Below are 19,351 nucleotides of genomic sequence, written 5' to 3' on the forward strand. Positions count from 1 at the left end.
TTGACATTGCAAAACATTGAAATCTGGAGCTGGCACATGTTGTTTCTAATAACTTCTCAAAGATAGCTGTTTTTATTTTGCTCTTATGAACATTGTTTTCTTTTTAAGATACTTCTAGAATCAATTAGCTAGTGAGTGTGGAAATAGGGTTTAGTCAGTGGTGAAATCCTACCGGTTCGCACCAGTTCGGGCGAACCAGTAGTGATAAAAGCTACTGGTTCAGTGAACTGGTAATAAAAAAAAGCTACCGGTTGGTCCAAACCAGTATTTCCGACAATCAGCTGTGATGCGCGATTTATATTCGCTAGAAAGTAGAAAATCCTGCTTTCTAGCAAATCTAAATAGCGCGGCACAGCTGTTCCCCCCCTTGCTGTTCTACTTACCTTGTTAAGTGTCCTTTTTCCACATGAAGCGTGCGTTTGGCGCACACTGTGCATGCTCACGCAGGGTGCGTTTGGCGTGTACCACCCATGCGCAGACAGCGAACAGGTGGCAAACCGCGGAGGATTTCACCACTGGGTTTAATGTTGGAAAGCATAATCTTTTCTTATGCCAAATCCACTTTTTTGGGGTGAATCCTTTGTAATAAAGACCAAGATAAGCCAAGTTTTTCTCAACCTCATTCTGGGCTACGTATGCAAAACATTGAAGGCTGAACTGAGGCCGTAACAAATATACCTACATTTTAAAGCCACAAAATCCAAGCAATTATTTGTTATGTCACATATTGTTGGTACAATGTGACATGCATTTAAGTCCTTTTGAAATATAAACTAGGATAGCCTTCTCTGATGTGATTCAATCTAGTACTTCTCAACATATGTGAGACTGTGTAACTTCATCTTGGTTGGGAATGGTTGTGGGGTTTATTCCAGAAGAAGGTGCACTGGGAAAATCTGCTACTGCAGTAATCAGAAATCTTGAGTTTCTGGGTTTTTCTACAATTTTAAATCAGGAATTTCCTGTGAAGCTGCCTTTGAAAGTCAGAAATACAATCTGTGTTGTTTTTAAATATGATTAGCTAATCCTTTGGCACTAAGAATCTCAGCTCACCAAGTCTTAGGTCTGACCCAAAGGAAAGAAAAAAAGGGTAAAACATAAAAGCCAACAAACCCTTCCACAACAATCCACAACAACACACAGGGCTCTGTCTATTGAAAGGGGACTTGGCAGAGTTCAGTGGTAGCAGAACAAACTCCAAGCCGTACTAAGGGACGTGCTTGGAGTGGACAAAACATGCTAATTGTGTGTGAGAAGGATCTAAAGCTAAACCCAAAATGAAGAGAGAAAGAGAAGCTTTGTCCAGAGTTCTCAGCACTCCGGGTTTTGTACATATCGTTTGCCTTTTTGTAATCTACTATGCAGGTAGGAAACTAGCATTCTTAAAAACATTTGGGCAAAAGGTATTTGAGTTATGGATCGAGCAATTGCTCCTGTGAAAGCGAGGAAGGTTCTCTTTGGATGCTGAATGCCTGGATGTGAACTGCCCAGCTTCTAGGCAGAGACGTCAGAATGGTCCGAATACCTACTCTGTCCCTTCACAGCTCTGTCCCTGAAACGAGATGGCTTTAAATGCATTTCAGTGTCTGTTTTAAAAAATGAGTTTTACACTGTTCTTTATAGAATAGATTACAGATCTGTGCATCTCTAAACCTAGGGAAGTCTTTGAAGGAATGCATCTTGAATACTGGTTCTGCTCCGGTATGTTTTTAAAACAAGGCAGTTTCGACTTTCAAGCTACACTGGTAATATTTACAGAAAAAGGACTGATAATGGCATAAATAAAAGGATGGATTTTAGCAGTATTTAAATTTCTTATGTGTGTATACAGTACAATATACACCTTGAAGCTTCAGTGAATTTAGTAGAATTTTCTCTTGAATCAGTATGTGAAGGAACTGTGTCTACTTGCTTATTTGGACATTAGGTTTATTGAATTTAGTGGGAGTTCCACTTCTGAGCAATTGTACACAGTGTTGCACTGCTGATTTTGTGATTTGGACTTCCTGGATTATGGAATATGTTAAAATTAAGTTGCTGAGGAGTGGGAAACTATAAAATCCCAACTGTATAGTGAAGATACTTTTTCAGTAGTTTTCCAAGTAGTCTAGTTAGAATTGATATGTGAAAGATTAACATGGAGATAATAACTACTCTGTAATCTGTGGCAGACTTTCCTGGTTGGGATCATTAGCTGGAGAGGATGTTAATCTGTAGGACACTAGCCTCGAAAAGCTGGTTGGTTGGTTGATTGGATGGATGGATGGATGGATGGATGATGGATGAATAGATAGATAGATAGATAGATAGATAGATAGATAGATAGATAGATAGACCCTTTAAAGGTAATTATATAATTACACTACACTATAACATATTATGTCAATCTATAATTTAGAAATGTCACCTATCTTGGACACGGAAAAAAAATTGCACCAGATTATTTAATCCACATTTCCTTCTTTCCATGCTTATATACTTTTGTATTCTTTCTATTTACGATGTTTAGGAAAGGAAAAAGCTATTTTTAATTTGAAGTTTATTCAACCTTAACATGGTTGTCTCAGGTGAATTATAGACACCACTAGTCATAATTAGTCAATGAATTATATTATTTCAAAAAGTGTCAGTATTCATTAAGCCATCATTTGTTGCATTCACATAACATACAATCATAAACCATGCATTAGAAGCTGCAATGGAGGAGATACATTCATGCAGCTTTTTATACACCCGGTCTTCCAGGTTGCCAAGTTAATGCTTAGGATTTGTGGCTTTTGCCCTTGAAAGTACTAGATTTGTTTGTTCCGTAGTCAGGTGGTCTGTTTCTGGGGGAAGCAAACAAGCTAGGAAATTTTCAAACAGATCTCAGGTAGGATCACACCTGAAGAAACAAACAAATTTAGCTCTTTGAAGAGTGAAAGCCACAAATCCTATGCATTAACTCAGGTAAACTAGAAGACCGGGTGCGTAACAAGCCATATGAGCATATTTCTTCACTGCAGTTCCTAACACATGGTTTATGGCTTAGTGTTGTGTGAATCCAGAAAATGAAGGCTTAATGAATATTGGGGCTTTTCTGAAATAATAGCTACATAGGTCGTAGGATCAAGTCTATTCCATTACATGAAATGTTAAAGAAAAAGGCTTCCTTGATTTAAGCAGGATTCCTAACAACTTCATGGGCATGTCCATGGCATTTTTTTTGGCAGTGATATGGAGGTGGTCTACCATTGTCTTCTGAATTCCTAGTCCTTTTGACTTTCCAGTATAGTGATAACTCTGGGATTTGCTAGTAGTCCCTCATCCTTGTATTAATCAGGCCCAACCCTTCTTAGCTTTTGTGAAGGCTTAATCAAGGTAAGCTAGATATTTCCATCAGCTATGTAGTATATTTCTGTTTTTATTACAGTAATTATTCCATGCTAACTAACTAAGATCAATAAATCATCATATTCATTTTATGCAGATTAATGTCTTTTTGTAACCTGGATTATTAAGATTGCTTTTAATTAATATAATGGGGCATTCCCATCTTTTCTTGGCCAGTTTTGAATTACTTCCTTGTTAGAACTCCAACCTTGTTTTATTTGACCAGCATACGATTTGGGGAAATTTTTTTATTTTTTTATTATTTTTATTAATCATATTTCTATGCCGCCTACTCTCCGAGGACTCTGAGCGGCTTACAACAATCGCATATTGCAATCGTATACTAGATAGCATATTGCCCCCAACAATCTGGGTCCTCATTTTACCCACCTCAAAAGGATGGAAGGCTGAGTCAACCTTGAGCTGGTGAGATTTGATCCGCTGATCTGCTGAACTAGCAGTCAGCTGAAGTAGTTGCAGTATAGCACTCTAACCACTGCGCCACCTCAGCTCATATGAAAGTGCATATGAAATGTGCCCTAGGGAAAGGTAACTTGTCTGGATTGCGTATATTCACTACTACAATACAGTAATATAGATGGACTAGAATTCTCTAGGGTAGAAGGACATCAACTTGAAAAACCCAGACTTGAAGCTAAGTGGACCTCAACTGTCTAAATTCTCAGAAACCTATATGGGAACTCACACATTCCTAAAATAGTAGATATGATGAGTGGGAAGCTCTAGCTCACGGATGTCAAACTCGCCACATCATGTTGCCGTCATGTGACGTTTCACAATGTTTTTCCCATTTGTGGAGCTGGGGTGGGCGTGGCCTGCATGTGACGCATCCGGCCCATGGGCCATGAGTTTGAAACCCATGCTCTAGCCTGATGCTTTGTTTTGAACTAGAGCCCCCTTCCCTCTTCAGAAGGGAAAAAAGTACCAAAGAAAACGTTGTAGGCAAGATGACTTTGTGCAGAACTAGACCTAATTTAGCCACCATTTTGATATGACATGCTCTCAAAATTCCAAATGCATTCATTGGATCAAAACGATTGCCTATTTACACTTCATCTGATTTAGTTAATGCTAATTTAGCAAATTTAACACTCTCATATTCCCAACAGTGGCTGCTAAAAGCCACGAGCAGGTGCATCGCTACTAACAAGGCCATTTTGGGTTCTATTGAAGCCACGCCAAACCAGAAGCATCCCTATCTGAGGCTGCCTCTGCTTCCTTTGTCTGGCTGGTGATGTTGCCAAGCCTTTCATGTAACTTGATGAATCAGAAATGCTGCTGTTCCTTATACTACAGCCTTTTAAATTAGAGCCAGGAAGGAGCTAAGCCCCACAACCAAAAGCTTTGTCCTTGGCTCCTGGCAGTCTCGAGTCTGCCCCCAAATGCTGGATCCGATGCTAGGAGACCAGCACGCCCTCCCTGTTTCCAGCAAAGAAGCTCCTTTGCCCAGGATACAAAATGTACTGGAAGTACACATCTTTCAAAACTTGAATGACTGCCAACTGTTTCCAAACGTCTTTCAGCGAACAAACACTCCTGATTCTATTCATAGTGTCCCAACCCTAGAAGAATTCCCTCAAAGGAACATCTAGGGGGCTAGCTTAGCCCACCTGCAGTGAAGCAGAACCACCCAGTTATTTTGACCTCCCTTCCTCCAGTCGTCTAAACTAGTTTTCTCAACCAGACACCCTCCAGATGGGTTGGGATATCAATTCCCATAACATACAACCAATGGAGAGCATTAGATTGGAGGGAATTAATTGAAGACAAAGCATAGATTTTCTTTATTTAGCCTATGGCATCTACAGAGGTCATTCAATCACTGATATACAGTACATCTATAAATTTAAATAAAGCATATGGATGGATGGATGGATGGATGGATGGATAGATAGATAGCTAAACAGCTATCTATTTAGATAGCTAGATACAGTTTTCTGTCTCTCTGTCTGTCTATCTATCTATCTATCTATCTATCTATCTATCTATCTATCTATCTATCAGCTATCTAAATAGCTAAATAGCTAAATACAATAGCTAGCTAGGTAGATAGCTAGATCAAGGGTCTGCAACCTTAAATACTCAAAGAGCCATTTGGACCCATTTCCCACAGAAAAGAAAACCGGGAGCCACAAAACCTGGGTGGGCATGGCCAACTCAATATCACTCACTTCCACCAGTCACATGACCCCCTAGCTACGCCTATCCAGCTGGACATTATGGCAAAGAACCCATTGTTAAAAAACACCAGGTACCACAAAATCCATTTGACATCTCTCTCCTCTCCCTTTCTCCCCCCTGTCTCCCTCTCTCTCTGTATCTCTCTATGTCTCTCTCTCTCCCCGTCTCTCTGTATCTCCCTGTCTCTGCCCTGGCTGCTTCTCTATCCCCCACCGCCACCCTAACCTTCTCAGGCCAGGCGAGGAGTGACTGGGAGGGGAGGGCGAAGGGTGGGGCCAGCCAGTGGTGGGATCACCTGATAAGGAGCCACAGCAGAGGGCCCAAAGAGCCGCATGCGACTCCGGAGCCGCAGGTTGCTGACCCCTGAACTAGATATAGTAGCTAGCTAGGTAGCTAGATGATGATAGATAGATAGATAGATAGATAGATAGATAGATAGATAGATAGATAGATAGATGATAGATGATAGATAGATGATAGATAGATAGATAGATAGATAGATAGATAGATAGATAGATAGATAGATAGATAGATAGATAGATAGATAGATAGATAGATAGACAGACCGACCAGGGATGAAATGCTCCCGGTTTGGACCGGATCGCTCGATCCGGTAGCGATGGAGGCGGGTGGTTCAGAGAACCGGTAGCAAAAATCCCTGCCCCCCACCCCATGCCCAGCTGAGCCGCACAATCATTAGAGGCTTTTTTTTTACTTTTAAAAGCATTTTTTCTACAACCTCTTCGGCCGAAAAAATGCTTTTAAAAGTAAAAAAAAAGCACCTCTGATGATCATGCGGCTCAGCTGGGATCATCAAAGGCTTTTAAAAGAAAAAAAGAGAAGAAATCTGTCACCAAGACCCTGGAGACTGAGATTGGCCATGTCCCAGACAAAAGCCACACCTCAATTCTAATTCTAAACGCCTGTAGAAAACAGCATTTTCTGGAAAGACGAATCTTGAATGAAAGCATGACTTAGAAAACTCAATGTTTTTGAACATGTATGAGAAATGTTTGCCTTCTTTAAAGAATATACATGACCATCACCCAGTCATGGAGTGCGATTTAATAAATAAGCTTTAAAATTGGTTCTCCCCCCCCCCCATGCACTCACTATTCCTTTCCTTCCTGTGATTAGAAACTTATACTTTGAGCTTATAAATATGACCCAACTTTTCCCCCGATATATGCCACTTGATTTTTAGCTGAATGGCAGGGGAAAAAAATCAATTAATAAATAATTCAATAGGATTCAAATTAGAGAGAAGCAGGTGTTACCAGACAGATAGCAGAGCTCTGGCTGGTGTATCATTTAACACTTCCTAGCAAGAGTAGAAAGACAACTGGTGGTGCTACACAGGAGACAGGATCAACTACTATCTGAAGTTAAAACAGTTTGAGAGTAGTTGATCTTACTTCTGGCTTAGTTATGCCCTCACCAGTAAGTAAAAAAAAAGTATTTCTAAAGGTAGAAGGAATTGTATAGTAAAGTCCTTTTTCCTGTTAGATTTATGGAAATCATGCTATAGCCTGAAAATCTGTTTTAATACAGCTGATGAGAAGCATCATTGTTAACTGATCAGGGCTCTCCACATGGAATAATAAAAAAAGCAAAATTACAGCCATGATGCCCATAAAACAGGCAAGGCTTCAATTACACAATTACATCTTTATTTATTCTTTTACTATTATTATTATTATTTATTTATTCAATTACTATGCAGTAATTGATTCGGTCTTTGGATGGTCTGAATTTTAAGAGACTTGGAATAAAATTACATACCCCAATAACAAAGTCAGATACTTTGCATCTTTAATGCAATATATATTTTCTCCACTGTACATTTCTGTGAGTTCTACAAACATATACCTTGAGGGTTTTTATAAAAAAAACCTAGTGCTATGTTTGCCATGACTATAAAATTCAAACAGAAATATCAAGGATGTGCACTGATGTAGATCTCTTCTCCTCTTATTCCTGGTGATAAGCTATCATACAGCTTATTAGAAAAATTAAAATATTTGTGTAATTTGTAGAATCCTAAAGCTACTATTGACTATCAAGGAACACGTGCATTATTACTCCTTAAAAGTGCCCATCTCATCCTTACTACTTATCATATATTAGTAATATAATGTAATCAAAGCTGCCCTTGATTAATATTCTATGTGTGACCAGTGCTTGTTCTTGGCATTTCTTGGTGAAAGAGACCAATGATTCATTATAAATTGCTAGCTTTGGACTAATAAACAGTGGTTTGAACCCTCTCTGACCAGTTCATTTCCTTTGTGTGTTATTTTGACCACAACACTGTCAATCTTCCATAACCAGGTAAGGAGCACGGTGGCTCGAGTGGTTGGAACATTGGGCAGGAGGTTAGCAAGCTCACGTTCGAGACCCATAAGCTGCTGTGGGGCAGGTTTGAGCTCCTGTCCTTCACTCCAGTTCTTGCCAAGGACATGAAAAGAGCCCCCAACTGGGCATCCCCAGGGCCACAGTGATGTCACTGGCTAATTCTTTCAACCCAGAAGCCCCTCGGAATTTCTGACATGAATGCAATTGTTGTTGTTAATTGCGAAGTCGTGTCCGACCCATCGCGATCCCATGGACAAAGTTCCTCCAGGCATTCCTGTCCTCTACCATCCTCTGGAGTCCATTTAAGCTCACGCCTACTGCTTCAGTGACTCTATCCATTCTCTGTTATCCCGTTCTTCTTTTGCCCTCAATCTTTCCCAGCATTAGGTTCTTCTCCAGTGAGTCCTTCCTTCTCATTAGGTGGCCAAAGTATTTGAGTTTCATCTTCAGGATGTGGCCTACTAAAGAGCAGTCAGGGTTGATCTCCTCTAGGACTGACCAGTTTGATCGCCTTGCAATCCAAGGAACTCTCAGGAGTCTTCTTCAGCACCATAGTTCAAAGGCCTCAATTCTTTGGCACTAAGCCTTTCTTATGGTCCAACTTTCACAGCCATACATTGCAACTGGGAAACCCATAGCCTTGACTATAAGCACTTTTGTTGGCAGGGTGGTGTTTCTGCTTTTTAGTATGCTGTGCTTTAGTATGAGTGCAATAGAAATAAATAAATAACCGGGTAAAGCAGAGGGCTAGACCTCTCTTCATGTAAAGAAGGATAGATCTCTTTTTGAGGTCCTTTTGAAACAGGTATTGTTACATATCAATACATTGTCTGTTGTTGTACATTTATGTTCCAGTGGTGGAACATGACCGTAAAGGCAATGTTGGCTGAAGTTACGTACAAACATGGCAAGATATATGGAGACCATATAGATCTAAGAAAATAAACCTTAAAAAGCCAATGTTGAGAATGTGGGAAAGTGTCTGGAAAAGTATACATACCAGTGAGTAATTAAAAGCTAAAGATGTCCTTGAGCTGAGCTGAACTCTGGTGAGTCCATTCATTCAGGGGTGGGTTTTTAGTATATTTTTAAATTTCCCAATCTGGCACCTAGCTGTCCTTAGCTGATCTCAAAGTTATCCGGGGTGAAGCTTAGTAGTTGAATGACCTACCTCTTGAGGGAAACCCAGATTGTTTTTTTCCGTTCTTCTAAGGAAAGCCCCAAATAGATCCGAATAAAAGAAAAGCAGCATGAATGAGAGGACACTGCTTTGATTTGCTTTTCCTCCACTGTTTGACATTATTTGTTCTCAACCCAATTGCTTTTGTTCCTGTGCTTCTCCCTGATCTGTGCCCCTTCCACATGGGTGCTTTTACAGAAAGGAAAAAGGAGATCTCCTCAGAAATTTCCCATGATGCAACAAAGAAGTCAATTTAAATCAGAAATGTGGGTTTCCGCACATTTTTTTTATTGAAAAAGTTTTTCAAATACAGATTTTCCCCCCTTCCCCCCCTCCTCCCTAACCCTCCCTCCCCCTCCCCTCCCACTGTGGCTTCTCCAGAATAAAACCCAAATTAATAACAGATTATATAATACTTTACCATCCTTTTTTGCTCCACCCCCCATATGCTGACCCTTTCTTTCTAACAATATTATTATATCCTCCTTATACTATACATTCCAAAGCAACATTCAGCTGTAAAATTATATAATAAATCCTAATTTAGCAATTTCAACTCATAATCTATCCATTTCCTCCTCCCCCATGTATATATCTCTTGATTCAAATCTTTTACGTATATTAATATAACATAAAATCCCTTTACCTAAACTAAACAATCAGTAAGCTAACCTATCTCCACCCACTTTCCTACAGGTCTACCATACATAATATTTTCGATATCTTTGTTCTTCTGCCCACACCACTAAAAAAATATTTCCATATATAAATAAAATTCTCAAATGACTTAAGCTTGTAATCCATATAATATCTTCTGTGATGTCTTTCAACTGGATTGTTAATTTCATCACCCATGTTAGGGTAACATCAAATTCTAGTTCCGACAGTATGTTCAGTATCTTCAATTACCATCTGCCCCATCAATAGTAAGTATTTTCGTATAGCAAACAACCACCCGAGTGACTTTATATTTGTATTCCATATAGTGTCTTTTGTAATGTCTTTCATCTAGATTATTCATTCCAACTATCGTATTAGGGTAACAACCAGATCTTCTGCATGCCCCAATCCCATAATTCTCTTGCCTTGTAGCTCAGCATAAACGTAATCCATTTGTCAAAAAGTCCAAAATAGAAAGTTCCAATCCACTCAATTTAAGGCCATCTTCCACATCCCAAGAGTACAGCACTGCAGAGGTCTGTCACTCTCCTCAAGATAATATAAACCAATACTTTGCCTCAACTATATTTTCATATATTCAATCGTCTCTTAAGTAACTGGCATTACACTGTTGTTTAGTCTAAAAAATTTTATTTTTGTAGGACCTGCTTCTTCTTTTCTTAACTTTTTGTGGCTTAGATCTCCATCCTGGTTTCCTTTCTATGAGTTGTATATCAACTGTTTGATTTCCATGCTGGTCTGTAGCTTGATAAATCATCACCTTAGAATCCAAAGCTGCCTCTCTTGTATTTATAGGTAATCCAACTATAACCTCTGAAGGAGAATCCAGAAGCGGCTCATCCACAAAGGCCTCTGTAGCTTGTTGTTTTTCCGTTACCTCCACCACCATTTGCTTAGCCTGAATTTAAATCTCTTGTTGATTTTGCTTTTCTTTATTCCCCTCGTGTGTTATACATGGAGATGTTAAACCCATTTTAAAAACCTTATAGTAAAATTCTTCCGCTTTTTCAACAATATTTAGTTGATATCTTTCTCCTTGATATCTCAATATTATACCAACTGGAACATCCCACCTAAATGGGATGTTTTGTTTCTTTAGCTTAGTCACCAAAAATCCAAAATCCTTTCTATCTTTTAACTTCTTGGGCGGTAGCTCTTTAAATATCCAAATCTTCCTTCCATGCATTTCAAGGGTGGAGTTAAAAGACTTTTGCACAATATCATTTCTTATTTCTTTATCAGTAAAGTAGATCACCACATCTCTAGGCAGCTGCCTTTGCTTTGCCACCCAAGAATTAACTTTGTAGGCCTTATCAATCTTGCAGGATATCTCTTCAGGACTAACCTTTAAAATCCCAGCCAGAACTTCAGCAGACATCTTTCTCAAATCTTCTCTTTTATCTTCCTGTATTCCCCTAATTCTGACCGCAAATTCCATAAATCTGAATTGCATCATTATGACTTCATTTTCAATCCTTTGTTTTATATTATCTGCATTGTAAGTCTTGTAGTCAGCTTCCTTTATTTTTGGCTCTACTTCTGAGCTATTTTCTTGAATCATTATTAAATCATTTTCAATTCTTTGTATTTTATTATCCAAATTATGAATCTTGTAATCAACTTCCTTCATATTAGACTCTATTTCTGAATTAAACTTTTCATCCATCTTTATCATTGCGTCTAAGAAACTTATCATAGGTTGCTTGAATTTATCATACTTTTGTTGAACCAACTCTTTAATTTCCTGTCTAAATTTTTCAAGGTTCTGGTTCACAATCTCATCATGTCTTGCCATCTCCTCCAATACAAATTGCGTTAGATCTTTAAAGCCATTCATCTGCATTTGCAAACTCAAAGCTTGTTCTTGTGGTTTGTGAATGGGGGAGCCCCCCCCACAGCTTCCGGTCTGGCTTTCGTCGCTGCCAGATGGTCCTCTGAGACCGCCAGCCCCGTTGCCCATAAAGAGCCGCCTTTACACCTGAAAGGCGGCTCGAGAAACTCCGTTTCCGTAAGGAAATGTGAGACAGAGCCGGCGAGGGCAGGTAGAGCCCTCTGTGAAGTCCCCAGAGTTCTTTTTTACCTCTGGGGAGGAAGCAGGATGAGGCTCCCTATTCTCCTTGCCGCTGCTCCGGGCTTCGGGCAAACTCTGCGCTTTGCAGAGCCAGGCAATGGGACCAGACCAACCAACGAAAACTAACAGACTTTCTGAATAAGAAGGATGAAATCTGGACTTGGGACCCTAAACTGCAAGTACTTCTAACAACCCTAAGATTGATTTTAAAAACAAAGAAGAGTGGAAGGGGGAAAAAAGAAAGTTTAAAATGGCGACTGGCTGAGGCTTGAGAAGAGCTAAAAGCGAAAGTCCTTCCGTTTGACTAGTTTAATATGTTACAAAGTAACTGAGATAACAGCGCTGGCTAGAAGTGAAGAGAAAAATTCTTATTTCATGCTTCTTCCTTCTTAGATACTTGATATTGATATTGTTTGGAGAGAAGTTTTCTTCTTTAAAGGGGAAAAAAGGAAAAAAATAAAATAAAATCTGCTTGTGTGGCAGGATGGTGTTAAAACTCACAAAGCTGCACATTTTTTTTTTAACTATGTCGTTCTTGAGCATCGGATTGCCTTCTGCTTGCCCTGAACTGATAATGTGAGATAAAACAATAGAAGTTTGGGTATCGATAGATCTGATGATCTTGGGATTTATTTAGTCCTTTCCATGCTACATACATAGTTCCTAGTTTAGGACTTGATGGTCCCTCAAACAATCCATATTTCTATCTGCTACATACAGGTCAGGGGTGAAATGCTCCCAGTTCGGACCGGATCGCCTGATCTGGTAGTGATGGCGATGAGTGGTTCGGAGAACCGGTAGCAAAAATCCCTGCCCCCCCCATACCCAGCTGAGTCACGCGATCATCAGAGGCTGTTTTTTTTTACTTTTAAAAGCATTTTTTCTACAACTTCTTCGGCCGAAAAAATGCTTTTAAAAGTTTTTTAAAAAGCCTCTGATGATCGTGCGGCTCAGCTGGGATTGTCAGAGGCTTTTAAAAGCATTTTTTCTGCAACCTCTTCGGCCGAAGAGGTTGTAGAAAAAAAATGCTTTTAAAAGCCTCTGGCAATCCCAGCTGAGTTGCCTGATCGTCAGAGGCTTCTAAAGCATTTTTTTCTGCAACCTCTTAAGGTTGTAGAAAAAATGCTTTTAAAAGTAAAAAAAAAAAAGTTGGCCACGCCCACCCAGTCACATTATCTCCCCCACCAAGCCACGCCCACAGAACCGGTAGTAACAAATTTTAGATTTCACCCCAATACAGGTAGTCCTTGACTTTCAATGGTTCATTTAGTGACCGTCCGAAGTTACAACAGCACTGAAAAATGTGACTTATGACCGGTTTTCACATGTACGGCCTTTGCAGCCTCCCCATGGTCACATGATCAAAATTCAGACACTTGACAGCTGTTTCTTTTTTTTTTCTCATTAAAAGTTTTTATTTTATAAACAAACAGACAATACATAAACAATCATTCAATATATCTTCTGAATACTTTTTTTGTATCTTCTTTTTACTCTTCCAATATTTATCATATCTTAATATTATAATTTCCTTTATTATGACATTTCCCCCACATTTCTTACTTCTCTATTAATACATTTATCTATCTTTTAGTTTTATTAGAAATTAAACAACAATTTTATCCCCAACAACCTTCAACCCCCTCTCCCCTCCCCCACCCGCGACTTCCCAGAGCAAAAACAGGGTGTAACATTAAACAAACATAGGCTAAAATATACTAACTTACTACAAGATTCAAAACTCCCTCAAACTCTTTAACTCCTCTTTTAAAAATTATTCATCAGCCTCCCCTTTTAAAATTCTAAATGAAACATTTTAAAACTTTCTTTAAAGCATATCTTTTTAAAAGAAAAGAAAAAAATATATTATTTTAAGTTAAACCTTTTAAAATCTCTTAATACCTTTAATAAAACATTCTTCAAGATATAAGTTTCAAAACTTTTTTTTCCTTCAAAAGGCTATCCATATAATTGTAAAAACACTAATAATCCATTGAGTTAAATTATTTCTAACTCTTGAGTTCATTTTTCAAAATAACAATTTCAAAGCTTTCAGAAAGTTATCAATTAAGTTTAAAGTTAAGCATTTTAATACCTCAATAATTTTTTTTAAAAGCTATCCATTTTAGTTAAATATTTTTACTTAAACTTAAAAAATCAGTAAACTTTTCAAATTTATTATTAAAATCCTCCCCAAAAGAAACTAATCTTCAATTCTTCCTTTCTTTCTATATTTTTTCCAGTCCTTCTTCTTCAATAGTACTTTCTTCTTCAACATTGCTCCTCCCCCTGCTATTATTTTTGAAAATTTATGAATATAGATTTGAGGCTGATGCATCTTTAGAAATCGTTCTCTTCTAAAAGTTATCTCCTTCAATTTGAAACCTCCATTTCAACTCTTCCTGCTTATATAATCAGTCACTTCCTTCCTTGAAAATTGATTCTGTCTATCAAGTCAAAAATTGTCACGATAAAGTTTATCAGTCTGCAGGAAAGAGTCTATTTGCTGCTTTTCAGTTAACTGCATAGAAGCTTCTGCCAAAACCTCTGTTTTCAGTGTGCTAACTTTCATCGTGACCCTGACAGCCTCTTTTTCCTGCTCCAAAGTCGAAATAGCTTGATTTTCTTCCTCTTTTCCAGCCAGCAAATCATTGCTGTTCTCCAGATTATAATTTTGAATAGTCCTTTCAACTGATTCCAATTAGATGGATCCGCCCCAGGCGCCTGATGGATCCTGAGAGGTTCCAGACGGAGCTTGGGCCATTTCCTGAGGTTCTAGCACATGACTCGGCCGAGGAGCTGGTAGCCCCCTGGGACCGGGCGGCTGGTGGGGCCTTGGACCGAGTCGTGCCTTTGCGGCCTCTGACCCAGTGCCGATCCCGTGCGGCTCCTTGGTTCACTGAGGAGCTGAGGGAAATGAAGTGCCGGAAAAGACGCCTGGAGAGTGGTTGGAGGGCCAGTCTCGCTGAATCTGATCGAACACGGGTAAGGTCGCATATTAAGACCTACCTAGTGGCGATAAAGACGGCAAAGTTTAATTACTTTTCCACCTCTATTGCGTCATCAGGGAATCATCCGGCCGCCCTGTTCAGGGTAACCCGCTCCCTGCTTCATCCGGGAGTGCGGGAGGATTCCTTGGAAGGCAGGGCGGAGGATTACGGACAATACCTGTATGACAAAATCGCTCAGATCCGGGGGGATTTGGACTCTGACTGGGTAGATCGGGGCAGGGTGATGAGGAATAGTCTTGAGAATGTTATCTGGGAGGAGTTTGATGCTGTGACTCCCGATGATGTGGACAGGATTTTGGGGAGACTTAGTGCGGCCACATGTTTACTGGACCCGTGTCCCTCCTGGTTGGTACTGGCTTCCCGGGAGGTTACACGAGGCTGGCTCCAGGGCGTTATTAATGCTTCGTTGACTGAGGGTCACTTCCCCGCTGCCCTGAAAGAGGCGGTGGTGAGGCCTCTCCTCAAGAAGCCGTCCCTGGATCCGGCAATATTGGCCAACTATCGTCCTGACCAGAGCCTTGATAGTACAGTGGTTTAGTGCACCCTGTTATTAACACAGCTGCCTGCAATTTCTGCTGGTTTGAATCTCTCCAAGGCTCAAGGTTGACTCAGCCTTCCATCCTTTCTAAGGTAGGTGAAATGAGGACCCAGTTTGTGGGGGCAATAAGCTGACTTTGTATAAAATATACAAAAGAATGAAGGCTATTGCTTAACGCATTGTAAGCCGCCCTGAGTCTCCGGAGAAGGGCGGCATATAAATCAAATTAAAAAAAAAAAACGGAATCATGGGGCTGGAGCTCCTAAAGGAGCGTCCATTTGGGGAACGCGGAGCCACTGGAAGTCCTGACAGCTGTTTCATATTTATGACGGTTGCAGAGTCCCATGATCCCCTATGGCAACCTTCTGATGAGCAAAGTCAATTGGGAAGCCAGATTCACTTCACAACCAGGTTATTGACTTAACAAACGCAGTGATTGACTTAACAACTGTGGCAAGAAAAGTCATAAAATGGGACAAACTCATTTAACAAATTTTTCACTGAGCAAACAGAAATTTTGGGCTCAACTGTGGTCGTAACTCGAGGACTACCTGTACTGCTTCTTGGGCAGCTGAAACTTTCCAAAAATGACACATATGACACTAAATGTGTTTTCTGTCTCAACCTTGTGGTCAAATCTATCCTGGTTTCTTGACTCTCCTTCCATTGTAAGGATATACAGGTAGTCTTCGACTTACGACCACAGGGGAACCCAAAATTTCTGTTGTTAAGTGAAACATTTATTAAGTGAATTTTGACCCATTTTACCACATTTCTTGCCTTATTTGTTAAGTGAATCGCTGCAGTTGTTAAATTAGTAACATGGTTGTTAAGTGATTCTGGCTTAATGGGGGCATTGACTGTGTGTCAGAAGATCACAAAAGGGGATCACGTGATCTTGGGACACTGCAATGGTCATAAATATGAGTCAGTTGCCAATCCCATGACCATGAGGACACTGCAATGGCTGTAAGTGTAAAAAACGGTCATAAGTCATTTTTTTTCAGTGTTGTTGTAACTTCGAACGGTCACTAAATGAACGGTTGTAAGTCAAGGACTTCCTGTATCCTGCATTCCTCATTCCATCTATGGAAACAGAGTCATAAGAATCAATCCTTCTGAAACTTCAAGATATTCGTTCCAAATGATGTTGGACTGAAAAGCTGACTTAAAACAATAGAATCTCTTTTCTCCCATTCATCTCCCTGTAACATTAAAACATGAGAAACCAGACAAGTTTTGCCTCATCAAAAATTTTAGCCTTTCCAGTCCTGCAGTACTCAGGCAGTACATCAAATCAGAATTGACACTTGTCATGGTTTCTTGTACTTTCAATTAAATGTTTCCTCCTCTCCACCTCCATTTTTAACTTCTTCAGTTTAGTGTTCATAGTGAAGCTGTTTCCTTAATTATATCCATATATATGGGATATCGAGTAAATGGGATCAAACTTCACTTCTTACATTTCTGCTGATATCAGCAGAAGGCTGGTGAGATCCACCTTCTAAAAAGAGGTTCAGCAAGTGGTGGGGATGGAGAATAGATTTCACGACCAGTTCTTAATTTAGTTTGAAGGACATTCACCCACTGCTGACTTTTCCTGCAAGACACACGAAGGGTAATCCAGCTCAATCTTTACCAAAGCCTATTGAAATGAAGGAGAGCTTCAGAAAAGCACGTATACGATTAGGTATTTCCAAACAACGTGGAAAAGTTCGAGGCATATAGAATTTTTTGTGGTGCTGGATGCAAAACCTCTGAGCAAATATCTTCTTTTGCCTGTCTTTTTGTCATACTTGTCCATTTGTTTGCTATCGTTCTGACACTTAGCCTTAATGTCAGTGAACTCATTCTTTTACACAAAAGCACACTTCTGAGCCAAGACTGTGACAGTCACCGCATTTCACAGTCTCACTCTTCTGGGTGCTAAGGAAAGGAAAGGTCAACCGTGTTCTATCTCTGACTCTCTTTAAATTATATCAATCCCTGAAGTTAAGAAAGCGAGTTCTGGCAAGTGTCTGAACAGGGTTTAAATTATGTTGCATTTAGGCAAAGTGAATTAATTGTTTGTGCAGCACCCATCAGCACAATCTAGCGTTCAGCCCTTCTGGCTCTTTGCGGCAGGGTCTCATTAAGGCTTCTGTTAGGGAGCTGTAGAAACTCCTGTTAATTAGCCAGTTACATTACCAGCCCTGGAATGAAATGTATGGTCTATAATTAGTGGCTGTGGTTCCCGGCATCCCGATATAGTCAGTTGACTCACTGACTATCAAGGGCGAGTCTTTGGCCCCTGCGGAGAGGGCGTGCCATCTGGGAGTCCTCCTGGATACGTAGCTGTCCTTGGAGGAACATCTGACGGCTGTAGCCAGGGGGACCTTCTGTCAGGTTTGCCTGATTCGCCAGTTGCGGCCCTTTCTTGATCAGGATTCCCTGTACACAGTCACTCATGCCCTCGTCACCTCTCGCCTGGACTACTGCAACGCTCTCTACATGGGGCTCCCTTTGAAGAGCACCCGGAGGCTCCAACTGGTTCAGAATGCAGTCGCGCGGGTAGTCACGGGAGCCGCATGGCGCTCCCATACAACACCTCTCCTGTGTGAGCTGCACTGGCTCCCAGTGGTCTTCCGGGTGCGCTTCAAGGTGTTGGTTATCACCTTTAAAGCGCTCCATGGCATAGGACCTAGTTATCTTCGAGACCTCCTGCTGTTACCGACGGCCTCCCATCGACCTGTGCACTCCCAGAGAGGGCCTCCTCGGGGTGCCATCAGCCAAACAATGTAGGCTGGTGACCCCCAGGGGGAGGGCCTTCTCTATGGGGGCACCTACCCTCTGGAATCAGCTGCCCCCATAGATAAGGAGAATCCAAGACCTTGGTGCCTTCCGCCATGCCCTTAAAACCTTCTTTTTCCAGCAAGTTGGCTGGCCTAACACTTTTAAAAATGTTTTTAATTGTTTGTTATTGTTTTTAATCATGGGGCCAAATTTATATATATCTTTTTAATTGTACTTTAATGTTTGTAGTTTATGCTTTTACTTGGCTGTTCACTGTCCTGAGTCCTCAGGGAGAAGGGCGGTATACAAATTTAAAAATAAATAAATAAATAAATAAATAAATTAAACAAGCATGCCGTAATGAACACATCATGCAATGCAACCGTATCCTATGGCATTCATTAGTGTTTACACTTGAGCATGCACATGACTGCAACCTAAACCTTTATTTTCTATTGAATTAAATTAATTATCCAATGACTTGGTAGACCTCATCCTTGCTCTTTTTCTCCTTTGCATTAATAACACAGATCCTTAAGCCCATCTGGTGATGTTCACACAACAAAAGCTCTATTCATCCAATATTGGTCTCAGTAAGCTTGTAGTTAAATTGGTGCTATGATTTTTAAATGAAATATGAACAACGTGGTACTCCAGTTTTATGTTAGGATATACACTAAGATCAAACATTATATACTTACAGGACAGCAGTGAACTGGGCCCTCACAACTCAACCCTCTTTTCCAAGTGAGTTGCCTTCTGGGTATGTTGGACTGCAGCTCTGTCATCCACATTCAGCATGGTCTTTCTAATTGGGGAGCTCTTGATTATAATCTTATCAGTTCTGGATATTCTCTTGGCTAGCAAGTATTAGTGACTTCAAATAATACATGAAAGCATGTATTAGTGACTTCAAATGAGTCGACAATAGCTATAGTGCTTGGATTTATATGCTGCCCCTTAGTGCTTTACAGCACCCTCTGAATGGTTTACAACCTTAGCATATTGCCTCCAATAATCTGGGTCCTCATTTTTATCGACCTTGGAAAGATGAAAGGCTGAGTAAACCTTGAACCAGTCAGGATCGAACTCCAGACCGTGGAGTTTGCCTGCAATACTGCATTCTAACCAGTGCACCATCAAGGTTCCTTTTTAATGTCAGTTATATT

General features: G+C 40.2%; 1 protein-coding gene across 1 annotated transcript in view; it reads left to right on the top strand.

Annotated features, from left to right (window-relative positions):
- Positions 1-1,136: 1,136 nt before the first annotated feature.
- The window catches only part of HEPACAM (hepatic and glial cell adhesion molecule), a 338,475-nt gene continuing 320,260 nt past the window's right edge, over positions 1,137-19,351 (top strand). Inside the window, exon 1 of the mRNA XM_060693541.2 lies at positions 1,137-1,365. Coding sequence (XP_060549524.1) covers positions 1,278-1,365 — 88 coding nt within the window. The 5' untranslated portion in view covers positions 1,137-1,277. The remainder of the gene's footprint in view (positions 1,366-19,351) is intronic.

Source organism: Pantherophis guttatus, chromosome 9, assembly GCF_059756535.1.
Source record: "Pantherophis guttatus breed Tessera chromosome 9, ASM5975653v1, whole genome shotgun sequence".
Classification (NCBI taxonomy): Eukaryota; Metazoa; Chordata; class Lepidosauria; order Squamata; family Colubridae; genus Pantherophis; species Pantherophis guttatus.